At 40.6% G+C, this 19,174-nt stretch overlaps 1 protein-coding gene and 1 non-coding gene across 2 annotated transcripts; one reads left to right on the forward strand and one right to left on the reverse strand.

Moving 5' to 3' along the window:
- The first annotated feature begins 6,257 nt into the window (after positions 1-6,257).
- LOC124969354 (zinc finger protein 709-like) lies at positions 6,258-18,695 on the forward strand. Its single transcript, XM_047532269.1, is given in 5 exon segments — positions 6,258-6,383; positions 14,193-14,319; positions 14,524-14,584; positions 15,172-16,774; positions 16,776-18,695. Coding segments are annotated over 5 exon segments (1,929 nt in total). The 5' UTR covers positions 6,258-6,380; the 3' UTR covers positions 16,911-18,695.
- A 316-nt stretch (positions 18,696-19,011) lies between these two features.
- LOC124969614 (small nucleolar RNA U13) lies at positions 19,012-19,116 on the reverse strand. Its single transcript, XR_007105992.1, has one exon. It is a non-coding gene; the product is annotated as a small nucleolar RNA U13 (small nucleolar RNA).
- Between the last annotated feature and the right edge of the window lie 58 nt (positions 19,117-19,174).

The following is a 19,174-nucleotide window of genomic DNA, read 5'->3' on the forward strand; positions in this document are numbered from 1 at the left end:
GCACCTATGAGCATGGGCCAAGTGACAGGAGTAGATCGGTTATTGCTAAAGTATGCTTTCTATTATATTAAAAGAAAGGGGGAGCTGTCGGGGGCCGCGGACCCCACTCCGGCTTGAAGGCTGAAAAGACTGTACCCTGGCACTAAGCCGGGGCAACATAGACTGCAACATCAAGGACTGGCACAAAGCCGGGGCAACCTGGTTTGCAACATATGGCTGACGCTGCCGAAAGAACTGGCCCCGGCACTAAGCCAGCAGCTGATAAAGTGGCCCCGGCATTGAGCCAGGGCCAGAAGGAACTGCTTTGATTGGACAAAAGTGACTCGTGCTTGCACACGCCCTTTAGTTGCTCTGATTGTATTATATTGTAATCTTGCTCTCCCCGCATATTCTGTAACCTGATTGGCTTATAATTCATATAAATATGACCGTGACTTCTTAGTAGAGAGAGAGAAAAGAGAAACCATGGTTATCTAATAATAAGGTCCTGATTAAACTGCTGAAGGAAGTTTCCTGTGTCGTGCTTTCTTGCGGGCGAGGGACGCGACACTGTACTACCTTGCAGAATCCATTTTTAGCAAGAATCCTGCTAACTTGGTTTAGGGAGAAATCTCCACCTTTGGCATCTGATATTTGATCAAACTCCTCATCCATATGGCTCTGCGTGTGATATGTGATCATCCTGACCTGCCTTCACCAAAATCCCAGCAGACTGACACCTACTTTTAGTAATGCCCCTCCCTCCTACCTTGTTCCTTAGCAAAGAAATCCCCACTTGTTTTGATTTTATTTAGAATTAAATCTGGTTTTATACAGGAGTCTTCTTTCCCTATCACAATACTTTATTGAATAAAATTGATCTTTACCATTTTATCTTCTGTCTGGCTCTGGGTCTTTTAGCACAAAAAATATAAGCTTACATACATTTGGAATATACCTGGAAGCACTTAATAAGTTTAACAAATAAATGAGCTTAACAAAACTTCTAATGCACTTATTTATGTATTTGGACAGCTACATTGAGGTAAAATACACATTTTACACAAATATCCCTTTAAAGTGTATCATTTTGGTTTTCATTATTTACATAACATAAACATTACATACATGATTTAATTATACACAGTGATGTATAATCATCACTACAATCAATTCTAGGGCATTTTTATCACCTTAAAAAGAAACTCCTGTACTCTTTGCCTGTCATTCATCTGTCTTTGCCTCTTCCTCCTTCAATTTCCTGCCTTTGGCATTCACTAATTTGCTTCTGTCACACAGATTTCCCTATTTTGGTCTTTCTTCTGAATGGAATTACATAATATGAGGTAAAGTTTATTTTGGCTCATGATTCTGGAAGTCAGGTCAAGGTTGGGCTGCCCCATTTGTGTGGGTTTCTGGTGAACACAACACATAACACCTAATATAGGAATAAAAGCATCCCTTCTCCCACTAGGAAAGAGAGGCTGAGGTCCTACAACCCCCTTCAAGGGCATACCCCAATGACCTAAGGACTCTCACTAGCCCAACCTCTTAAAGGTCCAGAGCACCTCCCAATAGGGCCACCCTAGGGATCAAGCTCTTACATATGGACCTTTGGGGGACACTCATTCAAACCATAGATAAGCTGGGTATGTACCCAAAATAATTTGAAGCAGAGACTCAGACAGGTATTTGTACATGTGTTCATGTGAGCAAATAAGTCTCAGCAGGCAAAACATGGAAGCAACCCAATTGTCCACCAGGGAATGACTGGATCAACTAAATATCCAAATAAATATTACTCATCTTTTAAAAAGTAAAGAAATTCTGCTTATGCTTCAGCATGAATGAACCATGAGAACATTTTGCTGAGAAAAGTCAGTAAAAAAATAAATAAATAAGATGAAGCTGGGTATGGTGGCACACACCTGTAATCCCAGGGGCTCAGGAGGCTGAGGCAGGAGGATTGAGAGTTCAAATCCAGCCTCAGCAACTTAGTGATGCCCTAAGCAACTCAGTGGGATCCTGTCTCTAAATAAAATACAAAAGGGGCTGTGGATGTGACTCAGTGGTTAAGCGCCCCTGGTTTCAATTCCCAATACAAAAAAAAAAAAAAAGAAAAAAGAAAGAAAGAAAGAAAAGAAAAGAAAGAGAAAAAGAAGAAAAAAGAAAGTAGACTTACAATTGCCAGAGGTTGGGAAGAGGGAGTAATAGAGAGTTGTTGTTTAATGGGTAATTTTATTTTTTTCAAGACAAAAACAGTTATAGAGATTGGTTTCATAATGTCAATGTATTTAATACTATTTATCTACACCCTTGAAAATGGTTGGGACTGGGGTTATAATAGTTTTTGCCTCACATGCTCAAGACTATGGGCTTAATCCCCAGTACTGGAAAAACAAAAAAGCAACAACAAAAGCACAACTCAGTAATAAAGTGTCAAGCTGGGTGCAGTGGCCCACACCTATAATCCCAGCAGCTCAGGAGGCTGAGGCAGGAGGATCACGAGTTCAAATGCAGCCTCAGCAAAAGTGAGGCACTAAGCAACTCAGGGAGACCTTGTCTCTAAATAAAATACAAAAAAGGGCTGAGGATGTGACTCAGTGCTTGAGCGCCCCTGAGTTCAATAGTTCAATCCCTGGTAAAAAAAAAAAAAAAAAAAAAGTGTCAAATAATCCAATTTAAAAATGGGAAAGGATCTGAATAGGCAGTTTTCCAAGGAAGATAAACAAATGACCAAAAGCAAATGAAAAACACTATACATCTTCCAACACAAAGAAGTTATATGTCTGAAGTAGTAGATATGCCAGTTACCCTGACCTGATCATAACATATTATATGCATTTATTGAAATGTCACACTGTACCCCATAAAGATGCACAATTACTATGTGTCAAAAATAAAAAAGTTTTTGTAAGGAATCCCACGAAATCCACGCTGGCATGGGAAATCACATAAGGGAGTTTATTAAGCAAACAGTGTCTCCCTGCAGGGTAAGAGAGAAAATGAGAGGAAAAGAAAGGGAAAGAGAAAGAGCACAAGCTAGAGAGAGTGGAAAGAAAGTGAGTCAGGGGGAGAGAAAAGTGAGAGAGAAAAGATGGTGGAGAAGCTATCTTTAAGAATCCTGCAGGGCTAACAAGGGACCAATAACGGAGAAGGATACTTGCAGGCTGACTGATGAGCCAATAGCTAGCTAGGATGTTCACAGACTGACAGTAGTTGGGAGGCAGGGAAATGGCTGGGTGGGGGGAAGGGCGGGGAGAGCAGCTTTGTACATTACAGTTTTTTTATTTTTTAAAAGAAAGATGTTGGGCTTGGGAGTGTGGTTTAGTGGTAAAGTGCTTGCCTAGCATGTTCCAGTCCTTGAGTTCAATCCCCAGAACTGAATAAAAGATATTGAACACTATCAGTCATCGAGGAAATGGAAATTAAAACCACAATGAAGGTCCTGCATGGTGGCATTGCTGCTGGGGAAGTTGAGGCAGGAGGACCTCAAGTTCAAGGCCAGAATGAGCAATTTAGTAAACCCCACTTCAAAAAAAAAAAAGGTTGAGGATGTAGCTCAGTGGTATAACATGCGTGGGTCCAATTTCCAATACTGCAAAACAAACAAACAAACAAAAAAAAAAAAAAAAAAAAAAACCACACACAATGAAGCCAGAAGCCAGGTGTGGTGGCACACACTTGTAGTCCAGCTATTCTGGAGACTGAGGTGGGAGGACCACTTGAGTTTAAGACGAGCCTAGGCAACATAGTGAGACTACTCTCCCTCCTATCTTACAAAACAAAACAAAACAAAAGTTACAAAGAGGTGCCATTTCACAGTCATTAGGGCAATGGAATCAAAAAGATACTGACTCGGGGTGTAGCTAAGAAGAGCACTTGTCTAACATGAGCAAGGCCTTGGGTTCCAACTCTAGTACTGCCCCCTTCCAAAAAAGAGGGGGATATACTAACATGCTGAAGATACGTAAAAAATCAGAACAGTCACTCATTTTGGGAATCTAAAATAGTGCAGTAGCCATCTTAGAAAACCATCTGTTAGCTCTTTGGAGAGTAAGCATAAAGCAACCAGGAGCCCCATCAATTCTTCTCTAAGAGAAATGAAATTAAATGTCCACTGAAAAACTTGTACATGAATGTTTATAGCAAACTTATTCATAATAGTTTAAAAGGATGGAAACAAAGCAAATGTTATAACCAGACATGAGTGGATAAACAAAATGAGTTATTTGGATGCTATAAAATAGCCTGAGGCTAACAAAATGAATAAACTTGAGCCCAACATGATAAGACCTATAATCCCAGTTACTCAGAGGCTGAGGCAGGAGGATTGAAAGGTCCAGGCAACGTGGGAAACTTAGTAGAGTGCAAATATTGATGCATACTCCAATAAACATGTCACTGGAAATAACTGTGATAAGTAAATGAAACTAATCACAACAAACACATATATGATTCCGTTCTGAGTGCAGAAAGCTATAGCAACAGAAAGTAAATTAGTGATTGCCTAGAAGTCAAAAAATAAGAGAGTGAGAGCTAAAGAGTTCTTCTCCTTCTCCTTCTTCCTTCAACTCCTCCTCCTCCTCCTCCTTCTCCTTCCTCTTTTTTGTACTAGGGATTGGACCCTGGGCACTCAATGACTGACTCACAGCTCAATTTTGTATTTTATTTAAAGACAGGGTCTCACTGAGTTGCTTAGTGCCTTGCTTTTGCTGAGGCTGGCTGTGAACTTGTGATCCTCCTGACTTGGCCTCCTGAGCTGTGGGCATTACAGTCATGTGCCACCACACCCAACTTCTTTTCTTCTTTATTTGTTATTTTCTTCTTTATTTCTTCTTTAGTTGTTGTTCTGGGGATGGAACCCAGGGCCTTCAGCATTCTAGGCAAGCACTCTACTACTGAGCCACAACCCCCCAGCCCTTAATTTTTAATTGATACATACTTACACACATGTATGGGTTACAATATAAAGGGATTTCTTTTTGAGGTGTTGAAAACGTTTGAAAATGATGGTATTAGCAGAGCATAGTGGCCTGTGCCTGTAGTCTCAGCTACTGTGGAGAATGCGGCAGGGAACCTAGGAGTTCCTTGGGCCCAGGAGTTCGAGGTTGGCCTGGGCAACACAGCAAGTCTGACTCAAAAAACAGAACAGCCGCAGGGTGGCTCATGACTGTTAATCCAAGATTTGGGAGGCTAAAATAGGAAGATTGAAAGTTCCAGGTTACCCTGGGCAATTTAGAGATACTCTGTTACAAAAAAATAAATAAATAAAAATAAAAGGGACTGTAGCTCAGTGGTGGGGCTCCCCAGGATTAAATCCCCAGTTAAAAAAAATGTTGGCTGCAGTAATGATTGCATGCACATGCGAACATACTGAAAGTCACTGAATTCTACCCTATGAAGAGATGTATTGTGTAGCTGTGCATATGTAAAAATGTTCAAATAAATAAGTAAACACCTTAGAATTTTTGATCCACTTTCTTAAGTATATTCATTGTTTTTTCTAATGGCAGTGAAAATGGGAATTGCCTTATGAATATCATAGTCATTTCCATTTCAAAGTTCTCTAGGGGCACAAACTGCTGGATATCCAGTCAGTGTAAAATGTACAGCTCATAGTTTTAATGAACATATTTCAGAGCTTGTGACTTATCTGAGAAAAGTTTCTCCTCCTAGGCTAGGGTTTGGGATTTTACCACTTAGCTCCAGTGCCAAGTGCTTGGGAGTGAAGAAGGCATGGGTGGCAGGCTCAACCCTGTCAATTGTCAAAGATCAAATGGGGCCAGATTCTTTGTTAGATGTGGTGAGGTTACTTTTAAGTGTTTGCATTTCTTTTTTTTTTTCCTTTTCTTTTTTTTTTTTTTTTTAAGTGTTTGCATTTATAAGCAAGCGTTATAGGTCCACAAGAGTCCTCAAAGCCTTAGGTCAAGCCGGGGAGGACATTTGACCCTTCAGTTTCTTTCTGGCATAACCGGGACAAAGACCTCGCTTCCTCTAGACACGAAATCTGTGATTCTCTGCACACGCTTCTGTCTCCGCGTTCCGAAGGCGCTGCAGGCAGACACCAACACCAAACCCAAGGTCCAGTACAAGTTGTGCTTAAACGCAAAAACCCCCGGCAGGGACAGGTTCCCGGCCCGGTAACACCGGGGCGGCTCAGGGAGCGCCTTTCCGCTCGGCTGTCACAAAGGGGGCGTGTCCGTGCGCACCGTCCAATCAGGGCCGCCGTCGGAAAGGTGTGGGCGGGAGCCGCGGCGCGCACGGCGGGAGGACGCTGCGCGCTCGGGCCGCTCTGCTCCTTGGGTCTCGCCGCCGCTGGAGGGCCTCAGGTAGCGCTGGCACCTGCACCGGCCGCCGGAGCCAGAGGGTGGACGTCGGGACACCCCGGAAGCCGGGAAATGGTGAGCGTGGGACCAGGCATCCCGGGGCGGGGGAAGGGCCGTTGGAGCCGGCCGGAAGCGGCCGGGGCGGGACCCAGGCCTCCCCGCCTGGCTCTGGAGTCTGCGGTCAGGTCCGCCGGCGCCGCTCGGCCCTGGGTCCCTTCCCGCCCGCGGGAGCTCTGACAGGCAACTGGGACCCCGGCCTCCCGTCCCGTACCTGCGCGGCGACTTGGGCCTGGCTTAGAGCCTGTCTGGGCAGGTCCGCCGCACGTCTCCTCAGACTGTGCGGCGACGGCGGGAGGGTCACCGGGAGACCCTCACTTGCGCGTTGGATCGGTGCGCGGGAGGAGCTGTGGTCTACCCGGGCTTGGGTTTCTCCTTTCTCCCCAAGGGGCCCCGTTTCCCCCTGAGCTTTCTAAATAAATGGGAAACAGGGTCTCAAATCCCGAGACCCTGTGCCCTCCGGTCTAGCCCTCCCTAGGGCTGGCAATAAATTCCTAATTTCTAGATATATTTTCACATTCCCAAATGCCACCTACCCTTCTCCAGTTGACAGCATCGTTTATTAAATGCATCCTCGGTGGTGCATTTCAATCAAACGCAGTATTTTATTTACCGTTTTTCCACACACGAATTAATAGTTCTTTTTTTTTTTTTTAATTGTTCGTGGATATTTTTATGAAAGGGAAACACAGAATAGTCACCTGGAGCTACGGTGTATGATATCCTTGTGCCTTTCCTCTCATCACTTTCCCAGGCATATACATTCTAGGGAACTCCATTGGATTGAGGTGCCACTTTGCGAACTTTCCTGGAAACTCTGACCTTTTAGCACAGCTCCAGGTCAGCGCCGTCCCTCCCTCAGTTTGTCACCTTGGAAAGATTTAAGTGCTTATTTGATTCTTATTTTTTCAGTAATATAAAATGTGTGTCATCAAGAGACCTTGGGGGAAGATGTGAAATATTTCCAACAGTTGATGATTCACCTTTATCCGGTTACCCTTGAGGAACCTTAACAACTTTGCCATTGCACAACCCTTGCAGGCAAATCCTGGACTGCATCCACGTTTCCCTTCCCCTTCATTAGTGACTTCTTCCTCTGATGGTATTCATTCTGGACAAACAGATACTGAAAAAAAAAAAAAAAAAAACTTACAGAAGCAAATGGGTGAGAGACCCTCATTTTTGTTCTATCTCTGACACCCTAGCTACTATCCCTGTCAGTACCCACATGATCTTTTGATATTCTGCAGGCAACATATTTTTTTGTTTACAAATTTTACTTACCCCCATTTATGCTGCTGCTTGCACATTGGCCCTCTTTGGATATCCAGCCCAACCACAAAAGACTCTAGAGTTTTTATTCTCTTAACACAGAACTTTCATAGAGCAGGTTTTTTTTTTTTTTCTTTTTAAGTCAAACTTCTTTCAAGTCTATTATGTGTATCTAAAAATTCGTCACCAATCCAGGGTCACACAGATTTGTTTTCCTATGTTATCTTCTAGATGTTTTATAGTTTTGCATTTTACATTTATGTGTATGATCCTTTTTAACTTTTGTGGAAGATGTAAAGTCTTTCTAGGATTGTGTGTTCTTGTTTTGTTTTGATGTTCAGTTTTTCTAACTCTCTTTGTTGAAATGACTATCTTTTATTTTGTCATTCTAGTTCTTTTATGGTATTGGGGATGGAATGCAGAACCTTGCACGTGCTTGGCAAGCATTCTACCACTGAGCTACACTCCCACTGCCCACTTTTGCTTTAGTACTGGGGAATGAACCCCAGCCCTATCTTTCCATCTATCTATCTATCTAGATATCATCTATCTGGTACCCAGAATTGAACCCAGAGGCGCTTAACCACTGAGACACATCCCCAGCTCTTTTTATTTTTTATTTTCAGACAGGGTCTCACTAAGTTGCTAGGACCTTGCTAAATTGCCGAGGCTTGCTTTGAACTTTCAATCTTCTTACCTCAGCCTCCCACATCTTAGGGATTGCAGACATGTGCCACCATGCTCTGCCCTATTTATTTATTTTAATGTTATTGTATTTTTATACCTTTATTTATTTATTTATTTATTTATTTACTTTTTCAGGGTTGAGGATAGAACTCAGGGTCGTGCATGTGCTAAGCAAGCACTCTGCCACTGAGCTAAATTCCCAACCCCCCTTTATTTTATTTATTTTTATGTCGTGCTGAGGATTGAACCCAATGCCTCACGCATACTAGACAAGTGCTCTGTCACTGAGCTACAACAGCCCTCCTTTTTATTTATTTTGAGACAGGGTTTCACTAAGTTGCACAGGCTTATCTCAACCTTGCCATCCTTCTGCCTCAGCCTCCCAAATAGGTATAAGCCACTGTGCCTGGTGACTTTGGTCCTTTTTCAAAAATCAGTTTACTATATGAGTGTGAATCTGTAAAAGAAGCAATTGAGAGTATATTAACCTTGAGTATATTAACATTGTATCCTTCAACCTTGCTGGACTTTTACCTTCTGTAGTTCCAGGAACTTACTGTATATTTTCTGAGATTTTCTGTACTACTTAGGCAATCAGTCATATGCAACAACATAGGTATTGCAGCTTTATTCGTCATAGCCAAGATATGTAAACAATCTAAATATCCATCAGCGAGTAAATGGGTAAAGTAAGTGCGGTATTTACATGCAGTGGAATATTAAAAATAAAGCAGTCCTACCATTTTCCACACTAAGAATGGACCTGGGGGATGTTACACTCAGAAAAACAAATACTATGAGATCTCATGTATATGTAATAATCTAAAATATTTAAATTCTTGGAAGCAGAGAGTAGAATGATCATTTGCAGGGGAGTGGGGAAATGAGCAGGTGATGTTCAAGGGAACAACATTTCTGTTACGCAGATAAATTGTGGAGATCTGTACAACAAGGTGCCTATTACTAGCAACACTGTATTTTATAGTTAAAAATTTTCAGGTAGATATTGCATTCTGTTCTTTTTTTCTTATTTATTTTTTTGTATTGTGTTCTTAACACAAACAGGAATATATACACAAACAGAGTAATGAGAGTGGGAGTAGTAATGAGGTTGTTGATGGATTTGCCTGTGGCCTTACAGGAGTGGTGGTTGCATTTATCCCCATTGGTGTATGTATTTAATGTATATATTAAATATATATGGCTTATACATATTGACCAAACCTCCATAAAGTGTTTTTTTAAAATATGTGTTCATAAGTGGATCCTGGGCAGGATTAATCTCTTGATATTCACTGGCTCATCCTGATTCTTTGATTAGTTTTTATACCTTTATCATCTCTTCTTATTTGTTATGCAGTGTTCTTTTACTTTAGCCTCATCTGAACTTTCTGCAAATGAGCATTAATGGAGTTACAGTGAACAGGTTTTTGAGTGGTTTCTTTGCCTCACATGATAGAATCTGAGGCTGGGAGTAGTAGTCCAGTGATTATGATGTTTGGGCTCTCTCAGGTTGATTTTTTGCTCTTATAAAAAATACTGACCCTTGGGGTGCTAGGGTTGTGGCTCGGTGGTAGAGCACTTGCCTAGCATATGTGAGATGCTGAATTCGATTCTCAGCACCACATATAAATAAAATGAATAAAAATAAAGTCCTATCAATATCTAAAAACAATTAAAAAATACTGATCCTGTCATTTTGCTATCCATCACTAAATACAAATACACAATGAATCCCTTGCAAGTTGGAGAAAAAACCATTGGTCTATAGGTCATGCTCATGTATAAATGTATAGGAAATAGCAATGGAGTGTATCACTTGACTCTTCTATTCTTTTATAATCTAATTTATAAGAAGTGGGATCTGCCTGCAATTTCATTTGGCTGTTTTCTCATCATCAAAACCTTATGTGATGTGTGTGAGATCGGGGGAGATGGGGCACACACCTGTAATCCTGGCTATTTGGGAGGCTGAGGCTGGAGGATTACAAATTTGAGACAAGCCTGGGAAATTTAGTGAGACACTATCTCAAAATTTTAAAAGGACTGGGCATGCACTTCTTGGTAGATTACTTGCCTAGCATGCTCCAGCCCCTGGTTCAATTTCAAGAACTGATGAGAGAGCGGTGGGGGAAGGGGGTGCGTTGGGACTACAGGTGTGTGCTACCACACCTGGCTTCATGTGTTCATTTTTATTCTGCACACTAATATTATACTGTACACATTAGAGATAACTGTATCCTACTTTGTGGTTTCTTTTAACTTTCTTCATTTTAATATATTTGAATGCCTTTGTGTCTTCCTTCATAGCTTTCTGTTGCATGAGAAAAATTCTCCCTGTTCTTGCATCAAAAGAAATTAGAGGACTGGAGTTGTAGCTCAGTGGTAGAGCATGTACTTAGCATTCAGGAGGTCCTGGGTCTCGTCTCTAGCACTAAACACAAAAAATTTGCCTGTGACTTCTGAAAGTGTTTTTATGTCTTTCACATTTAAATATACATTAAATTGATTATGTCTATGGCAGAGATGGTGATACAATACATTTTTCCATTATGTAAGTTAGGTAACAGTTTGTTCATTCCCCATGCATTAGTGATCTCTTTACTTTCTCTACAGTGTTTCAACTTTACATGTAAATGCCAGCCCTTTGAAAACTTTTTTTCCATTCCCTTGATCTATTTGTTTATCTCTCTGCTATTGTCCTGTTCAGAATATTGTAACTCAAAAAATAATTGACATAAGTTAGAAGAGCCTCACTTTGTTCTGCAGATGATTCTACCCACTGTTTGACACTTGTTCCGAAGAGGTTCACAGTAGTGGTTCTGTACTCCTAATAAGTCTGGGAGATCTATGGAATTTTCTGAGACACTGTGTGGGAGAATTGACACCTTTTTTTCCCTTTTGGTTGCACTGGGATCTGAACCCAGGATTGTGTGCATGCTAGGCAAGTGTTCCACCACTGATGCTCCCCAGGCCCTTTTTTAAAAATTTTATTTTGAGACCGAGGCTTGCTGAGTTGCCCAGGCAGGCTTCAAACCTGTGATCCTCTTACCTCAGCCTATTAAGTATCCGGGATTATAGGTGTGCACCACTGTGTCCAGTGAGAAGTGACATCTGGTGTATTGTATTAATGGTGCCAGCTTTATACTAATTTCATTCTGCATAGATATTAACCAATAATTTTTTTGGTGTTATGATGCTGGAGATTGAACCCAGGCTCTCAGGGATAATAGGCAAGCACTCTGGCATTGAGCTATATCCTTAGCTCCAATAAAAATTTTCTCCATTAGAATTGTTAAACGGCTTTCTTTAGTCTTATCTAGTAGTTGTATGTGTTTTGGAGGAAAGCAGCTGCAGGCTTCCAAATGTTTCCTCCTAATGTAATAACATAGATGGGCTCAGTTCCCCAAGCAGTAACTTGTGACAATATATGAAATATTATCTACGAGGGAAGCTCATTAGAGCCTTAGTGCTCAGAGTGCTTTCTGGGGGCTCATCAAGTAGCTCTCTACCTAGCATGTAAAAGGGTCCAGATTCTCAGAAGGAAAACAGACATTTCTGTATATCTTATATTATGTGAACAGTTTAAATATACCGAGCCACTCTTTCAACTTTTTATTTATGGTGCTGGGAATTGAGCTCAGGGCCTTTGCACATGATAGATTAGCACCCTATCACTGAACTATCCCCAGATCTCATGTACTCTGGTTTTTTTGTTTGTTTGTTTTTCTTTATTCTTCTTTTTGTTAACTGGGAATTCATCCCCTGTCCTTTTTATTTTTTATTTTTTATTTTGAGACCTTGCAAAGTTGCTGAGACTGACTTTGAACTTTCCAGCCTTCTGACTCAGCCTGCTGAGTTGCTGGAATTATAGGCATTTGCCATCACAACTGGCTGTAGGTTTTGCTTTGAGGTTCCTTTTTTTTTTTTTTTTCCCCCTCATCACTATTATAACTAAAATTGGGTCTGTCTGAAATGATCACTATGCAGATAAGAGTGAAGAACAAACTTTCTAAGCAGGCATTGCTAACGATAAGCATCTCAGGCCTACTAGTGTTAAAACCCTTCTGCTCATTCATTTCTTTAAGCAAGTCATATAGATTCTTTCTACGAGGAGTAATTAGGGCAGATCCAAGCAGCTCATTTCCCCTAGACCAGTCAACAAGAGGGATGTTGATTTTTTGCTGTCAACTCCCACACGAGAGTTTCTGTTTCAGAGCTTTTTCCTCTGCCCCTGCACATGGATAGCAATAGATTAAGGCTCTGTTGTAGAGGTCAGCATTTGGGGGAATTATCTGGCTGAGAGATTCCTATGCTGCTTGGTTCTGAGGTGTACCTCATGGGAACTCAAAATGAGTGACATGGTAGACCAGCGTCTCGAGTAACTGGTAGGGAATCATTTCCTCTTGAGGTTGGAGAAAGGGGAATTCATTTCTTCTGGAGGATAACACTGCTGAATCTTTTATATATTTTGTAATCATGGGGAGATTTAATGTTAGTCATCTTTCTGTCTCTAGGAAAAAAATATCTGAGACATAATAAAGGTTTATTTTGGTTCAGTTTCAGTCCATGTTTGCTTGGTCCTGTTACCTTGGGCCTGTGGTGTCAGAGCACATAGTGGCAGGAGTGTGTGGCAGAGTGGCCTGTTCACCTGGGAAGTAAAAATGAAACAGGAGGGACCACAGTCCCAATATCCATATTAAGGACATGCCCCCAGTGATCTAACTTCCTTCCACTAGGCCCCATTTCCTAAAGGTTCTACTACCTCCCAATAGTACCACAGGCTGGGGACCAAACCTTCAACACAGGGGCCTTTGGAAGACATTTAAGAACCAAACTGTCATTCACTATCAAGCCATTGTGGACTTCAGTGATCTTCCTACAAATTGCAACTCTTAACCCAACTGTGATCCTGAAGGTCAGCATTGCTCAGCTATACTGTTAAGGGTCTTCGAGGAAGAATTGCTCTGGTACCTTATCATCTCTGTCTTGTGTGTGCTAGAAATTGATGAGAAGCAGACCTGAACCTCGTGAGCACAGGGATTCTGTGGAAGTCTAAGTTGTCATGCCTTCTTCCTTGTGCCTGTGGTCTTCCTTCCCTGCATCAAATGTGTCTTGGGAAAAAGAAAAAAAAAAAAAAAAAGAACTACTCAGTCTGTGATATGTATCACACAGTGAGCTCTGGAAGAATATTTTCATTCAGCAATTAGATTTGACTTCTGCTAAGGAGCTGTAGAACTTCAGGACAACATGTCCAGCTGGGTGTTACAAATTAAACTACCACAGCCTCTTGTTATCATATATACAATTATGGGAGTAGAAGAAAAAGTATACAGTACTTAAGTATGTCTTTGTGTATTAAAACCTCATATAGTTGAGTGTGGTGGCACATGCCTGTAATCCCAGCTACTCAGGAGACTGAGGCAGGAGGATCTCAAGGTCAAGAAGGTCAGTCTTGGCAACTTAGTGAGACCCTGTCTCAAAATAAAATCAGAAGGACTGGGGGTATAGCTCAGTGGTAGGGCACTTCCTAGCACCTACAAAGCGAGGAATTTCTAGTCTTATAATGGAAATATTTGTTTAATTTGTTTAGAACTTATCGAAGGTGTGTATTCTGTCATTGGAGAGCAATAAGACTTAAAGTGACCAAAGTAAAATGTAGAAACAATTTTCTTGCATCTGTGGCACTGTTAAATTTACAAGCAAGTGATTGTTGACAGAGCTTTGGAGTCCTGATAACCAAGTTATAGAATGAATGTTTGGAGACCACAGACTCATATGTGAACCTGCTAGTGAATCAAGTGTAGGTCCCCTGTGCTGTGAGTCTCATCTGTCCTCCTTTACACATACATATGTGGAATGTTTTAGGACTCGGTGGCCTTTGAGGATGTGGCTGTGAACTTCACCCAGGAGGAGTGGGCTTTGCTGGATCCTTCTCAGAGAAAACTCTACAGAGATGTTATGCAGGAAACCTTCATCAACTTGGCTTCTATAGGTAAGAACAAAATTATTCCCACACTTAGTCAATTAAAGAACAAATATTTCTTGTTCATCAACCAGGTTCTAAAATTTGAGTTTTGAAAGGGAATAGTTTGGTGAGTAAATCTGGCAAGGTAGGAGCTAATTGTGGACCTAGAATCTAATACTTTTTGTGTAATTCCAAATAATTTACAGTGATTTTTCTGCGTTTGCATTATAGGGGAAAATTGGGAAGACCAGAACACAGAAGATCAATACAAAAACCAGGGACAAAATCTTAGGTAAGTTGTACATAGAAAAAAAGTAGTGTCCCATGAGAGAATCTTACTATGTCATGAAATGTTAAGAAACAAGTAAACAAACGAACTGCACACACACACCCAAAGAAAACCTCAATTTTTTAAATTATTGACCCCTAGAAAAATTTCACTGAGATTTTTTTAAATGACATAAATATTCAGTATTTGTTTACCCAAAAACAATGTTAAGAAATTTAATATTATGAATATCACTGGGATTTTTTGGGGGGAGGGTATTGTTGATTAAATTCATGTCCTTGCACACACTAGGCAAGCACTCTACCTTTGAGTAGCCCTTAATTTAATTTTATTTCAAGACAGTGTCTTGCTAAGTTGCTCAAATTGGTCTTGAACTTGTGATCCCCCTGCCTCAGCCTCCCAAATACTGGGATTACAAGTGTGTGTCACTGTCACTGTTTTGGTAATAGTTGTAGTCAAACACTCTTCCAGAGCATTTGTTGTGTACCCTGAAAATACTAAAAGTGTAATTCTGCTACCTATTAATTGTGAAATCTTTAACAATCATTAATACAAAAGGCACTGATCACGCACGTCTTGTTTTTTTACAGAGGTCGCACTATAGAGAGACTCTGTGAAAGAAAAGAAGGTCAGTTTGGGGAAACCTTCAGTCAGATTCCAAATCTTAAACGGAACAAGAAAACTCTTCCTGGAGTAAAACCACATGAGTGCAGTGTGTGTGGGAAAGTCTACATGTGTCATTCATCTCTTAACAGGCACATGAAATGTCACACTGAACGCAAACCATATGAGAGCCACAAATATGGAGAAAAGTCCTATGAATGTAAGGAATGTGGGAAAACATTCAACTTTCGAAGTTCATTTCGAATACATGAAAGGACTCACACTGGAGAGAAGCCCTATAAGTGTAAGCAATGTGGGAAAGCTTTCTGTTGGCCTAGTTCCTTTCAGATACATGAAAGAACTCACACTGGAGAGAAGCCCTACGAATGTAAGGAGTGCGGCAAAGCCTTCATTTATCACACAACTTATCGAGGACACATGAGAATGCACACAGGAGAGAAACCTTATCAGTGTAAAGAATGTGGGAAAACCTTCAGTCATCCGAGTTCATTTCGAAACCATGAAAGAACTCACTCTGGAGAGAAACCGTATGTATGTGAACAATGTGGAAAAGCCTTCAGATACTACCAAACTTTTCAAATACATGAAAGGACTCACACTGGGGAAAAGCCCTATCAATGTAAGCAATGTGGGAAAGCTCTCAGTTGTCCCACATCCTTTCGAAGTCATGAAAGGATTCACACTGGAGAAAAACCCTACAAATGTAGAAAATGTGGCAAAGCCTTCAGTTTCCCTAGCTCCTTTCGAAAACATGAAAGAATTCATACTGGAGAGAAACCTTATGATTGTAAGCAGTGTGGGAAAGCGTTCATTTCTCTTCCAAGCTTTCGAAGACACATGATAATGCACACTGGGAATGGGCCTTATAAATGTAAGGAATGTGGGAAAGCCTTTGATTGTCCCAGTTCATTTCAAATTCATGAGAGAACTCACACTGGAGAGAAACCCTATGAATGTAAACAGTGTGGGAAGGCCTTCAGTTGTTCCAGTTCCTTTCGAATGCATGAAAGGACTCACACTGGGGAAAAACCCCATGAGTGTAAGCAATGTGGGAAGGCTTTCAGTTGTTCCAGTTCTGTGCGAATACATGAAAGGACTCACACCGGAGAAAAACCCTATGAGTGTAAACAGTGTGGGAAGGCCTTTAGTTGTTCCAGTTCATTTCGAATGCATGAAAGAATTCACACTGGAGAGAAGCCCTATGAGTGTAAACAGTGTGGGAAGGCCTTCAGTTTTTCTAGTTCCTTTCGAATGCATGAAAGGACACACACTGGAGAGAAGCCTTATGAGTGTAAGCAATGTGGGAAGGCCTTCAGTTGTTCCAGTTCCTTTCGAATGCATGAAAGGACTCACACTGGAGAGAAGCCCTATGAATGTAAACATTGTGGGAAGGCCTTCAGCTGTTCAAGTTCCATTCGAATACATGAAAGAACTCACACTGGGGAAAAACCCTATGAATGTAAACAGTGTGGCAAAGCCTTCAGTTGTTCCAGTTCTGTTCGAATGCATGAAAGAACTCACACTGGAAAGAAACCCTATGAATGTCAACAGTGTCATAAGGCCTTCAGTTGTTCCCGTTCCTTTCGGATCCATGAAAGAACTCACACTGGAGAGAAACCCTATGAATGTCAACAGTGTGGTAAAGCTTTTAAGTGTTCCCGTTCCTTTCGAATACATGGAAGAACTCACAGTGGACAGTAACTAATTGTAAAGTTTTCACTTGTCCCATTTGTCTTTGAAGATATGAAAGGACTCTTGCTATAGAGAAACCCTATGAATATAAAATGCAGAAAACTTTCAGTTCTCTGGGTATGACTATCAGAAGGAGCTCTTATTAGAGAGAAACCCTAAGACCATAAACAATATGGGAAAGCCTTCAGTCATCACACAACTTTTTGAGGACATGCAAGAATGCATTCTGGAGGAATACCATACAAATGGAAAGAATATGTAAAACCCTACAGTTGTCCCAGTTTATTTGGAAACCATACACAAACACACTGGAGAGCAGTTTATTGAATGTAAACAACATGAGAAAGACAGTTGGCTCATGCACTGACATATGTGAGAAGGCACACTGGAGAGTAACTGTAAAAGTGAAAAACAACGGAAAGTTTTCAATATTCATGTGATATTCCCTGTCATGTGAATCTTCAAACTCATGTAAAGACTCCCACTAGAGAGAGGTCCTACAAATGTACATAATACAAATTAATTCACATATATCATTTTAGAACACCCACAACATGAAAGATGTTTTAAAACTTGCAAGCATATTTTTTAGTTACTTATTAAAGTATCCCTGGACTATGGATTTCTATTTATTACTTTCACAGATGAACATAAGGTGAGATAATTCTGTAAGCAATAGTACACAAGTTTAATAATGTTTTTTCATTGAATCAGTTGTTATAATTTTCTTTCCTTTTTGAAGTGTGCTGAGTTCATGGGTGAACCAAAGCGTATTTCCAATATGAAAGTTTTTAATATTTTTTTTGTTCTGCAAATAATGGGCCATTGAAAAATGACAATTTGGAAATCATTGGGATTTTCCTACTGGCCATGTGTGGCAGGTATTAGATGTCTCTTACCCATTATATGATTTTAATCATTCCTTCTGATTTAAATACTCTTTGGAGGAGGAGCAGACTTTTTTCTCTGCTAATAGTTGCCATAAATTTATGAATATGCAAAGTTTACCTTACAGTATAATCTCATTTAAATTATTTTCATCTTTTGCTCTGTTAGTCATTCCTTCTGGCTGTGATTTAGATGATAGACTTTGCATTAAGAGGAGACTTGTGGTAGCACAATATAATCTTAGTTGGAAATGACTTTCCTGAATTGCATTAACATGGATAACAGTGTGGCCTGTTTTCTACAATCCATCCCATCCAGTTCCATGCTAGAATTCATCAGTAGTATATTTGTTTGAGATACAGAGAGCAGAAATGATGAGGGTGTGGGTTTTGTAGCTATCATATATGGAACTGGACGGTGGATAGGGGCTTCAGGGATACCTGCTTCTACCTCATTTTCCTGATGCTTTGCCCTGCCCATCATCAGTACAGTCATGTGCTGTTTAACAGTGTTTCAGTCAACAACAGGATGCATATGTAGTGGTCTTTTAAGATTATAAGGGACCTTAAAATTTTCTATTGCTTAGTGACATTATATCCATTGTGATGTCATAGTGCAAAGTACTGTGTGTTTGTGGTAATGCTGGCATAAACAAACCTGCTTTACCAGTAGTGTAAAAATATTGCACATGCAATTAGATTTAGATATAATACTTATAGTAATAATAGACAACTGTGTTACTGGTTTATGTATTCTCTATACTATAGTTTTTAGCATTTTAGATTGCATTCTTATTTTTTTTTTAAGTGTACTGTAAGACAGCCTCGGGCAGGTCTGTCAGGAAGCATTCCAGAAGAAGGCCTTGTCATCATCCCTGGGCGGCTCCACGTGTGGTGTTGCCCTGCAGACCTTCCAGGCAGACAGCTGTGGAAGTGGAAGACTGGGCGGCTCCACGTGTGGTGTTGCCCTGCAGACCTTCCAGGCAGACAGCTGTGGAAGTGGAAGACTTCAGAAGTCTTCCCAGGATCATTGATGGTCCTGGACTGTGGAGGCCTAGGCTAATGTGTGTGTGTGTGTCCTAGTTTTTAACAAAAAGGTTAAAAAAATTTAAAAATCAGAAAATTTTGAAATAAACTAAAAATAAAACCTCATGGGGTTAGAACATAAAGAAAATATTTTTGTACAGCTGTGCAATGTGTGTTTTCCTTTTTTTTGCTTTTTTCCATTTTCAGATGGGTAATATGCTGATGTTGTAACAAGGTTTGAGGGAGGCACCTCTCACACATCTGTGTGAAAACCCAAGCATGGTGCTTGTAAACTATAAAAAGGATCTTATGTTTTAACTTAAGTGTTATTACAAAAGAGTCAAAAAGTGCAAAAAATATTTTA

Source organism: Sciurus carolinensis, chromosome 17, assembly GCF_902686445.1.
Source record: "Sciurus carolinensis chromosome 17, mSciCar1.2, whole genome shotgun sequence".
Taxonomy (NCBI): Eukaryota; Metazoa; Chordata; class Mammalia; order Rodentia; family Sciuridae; genus Sciurus; species Sciurus carolinensis.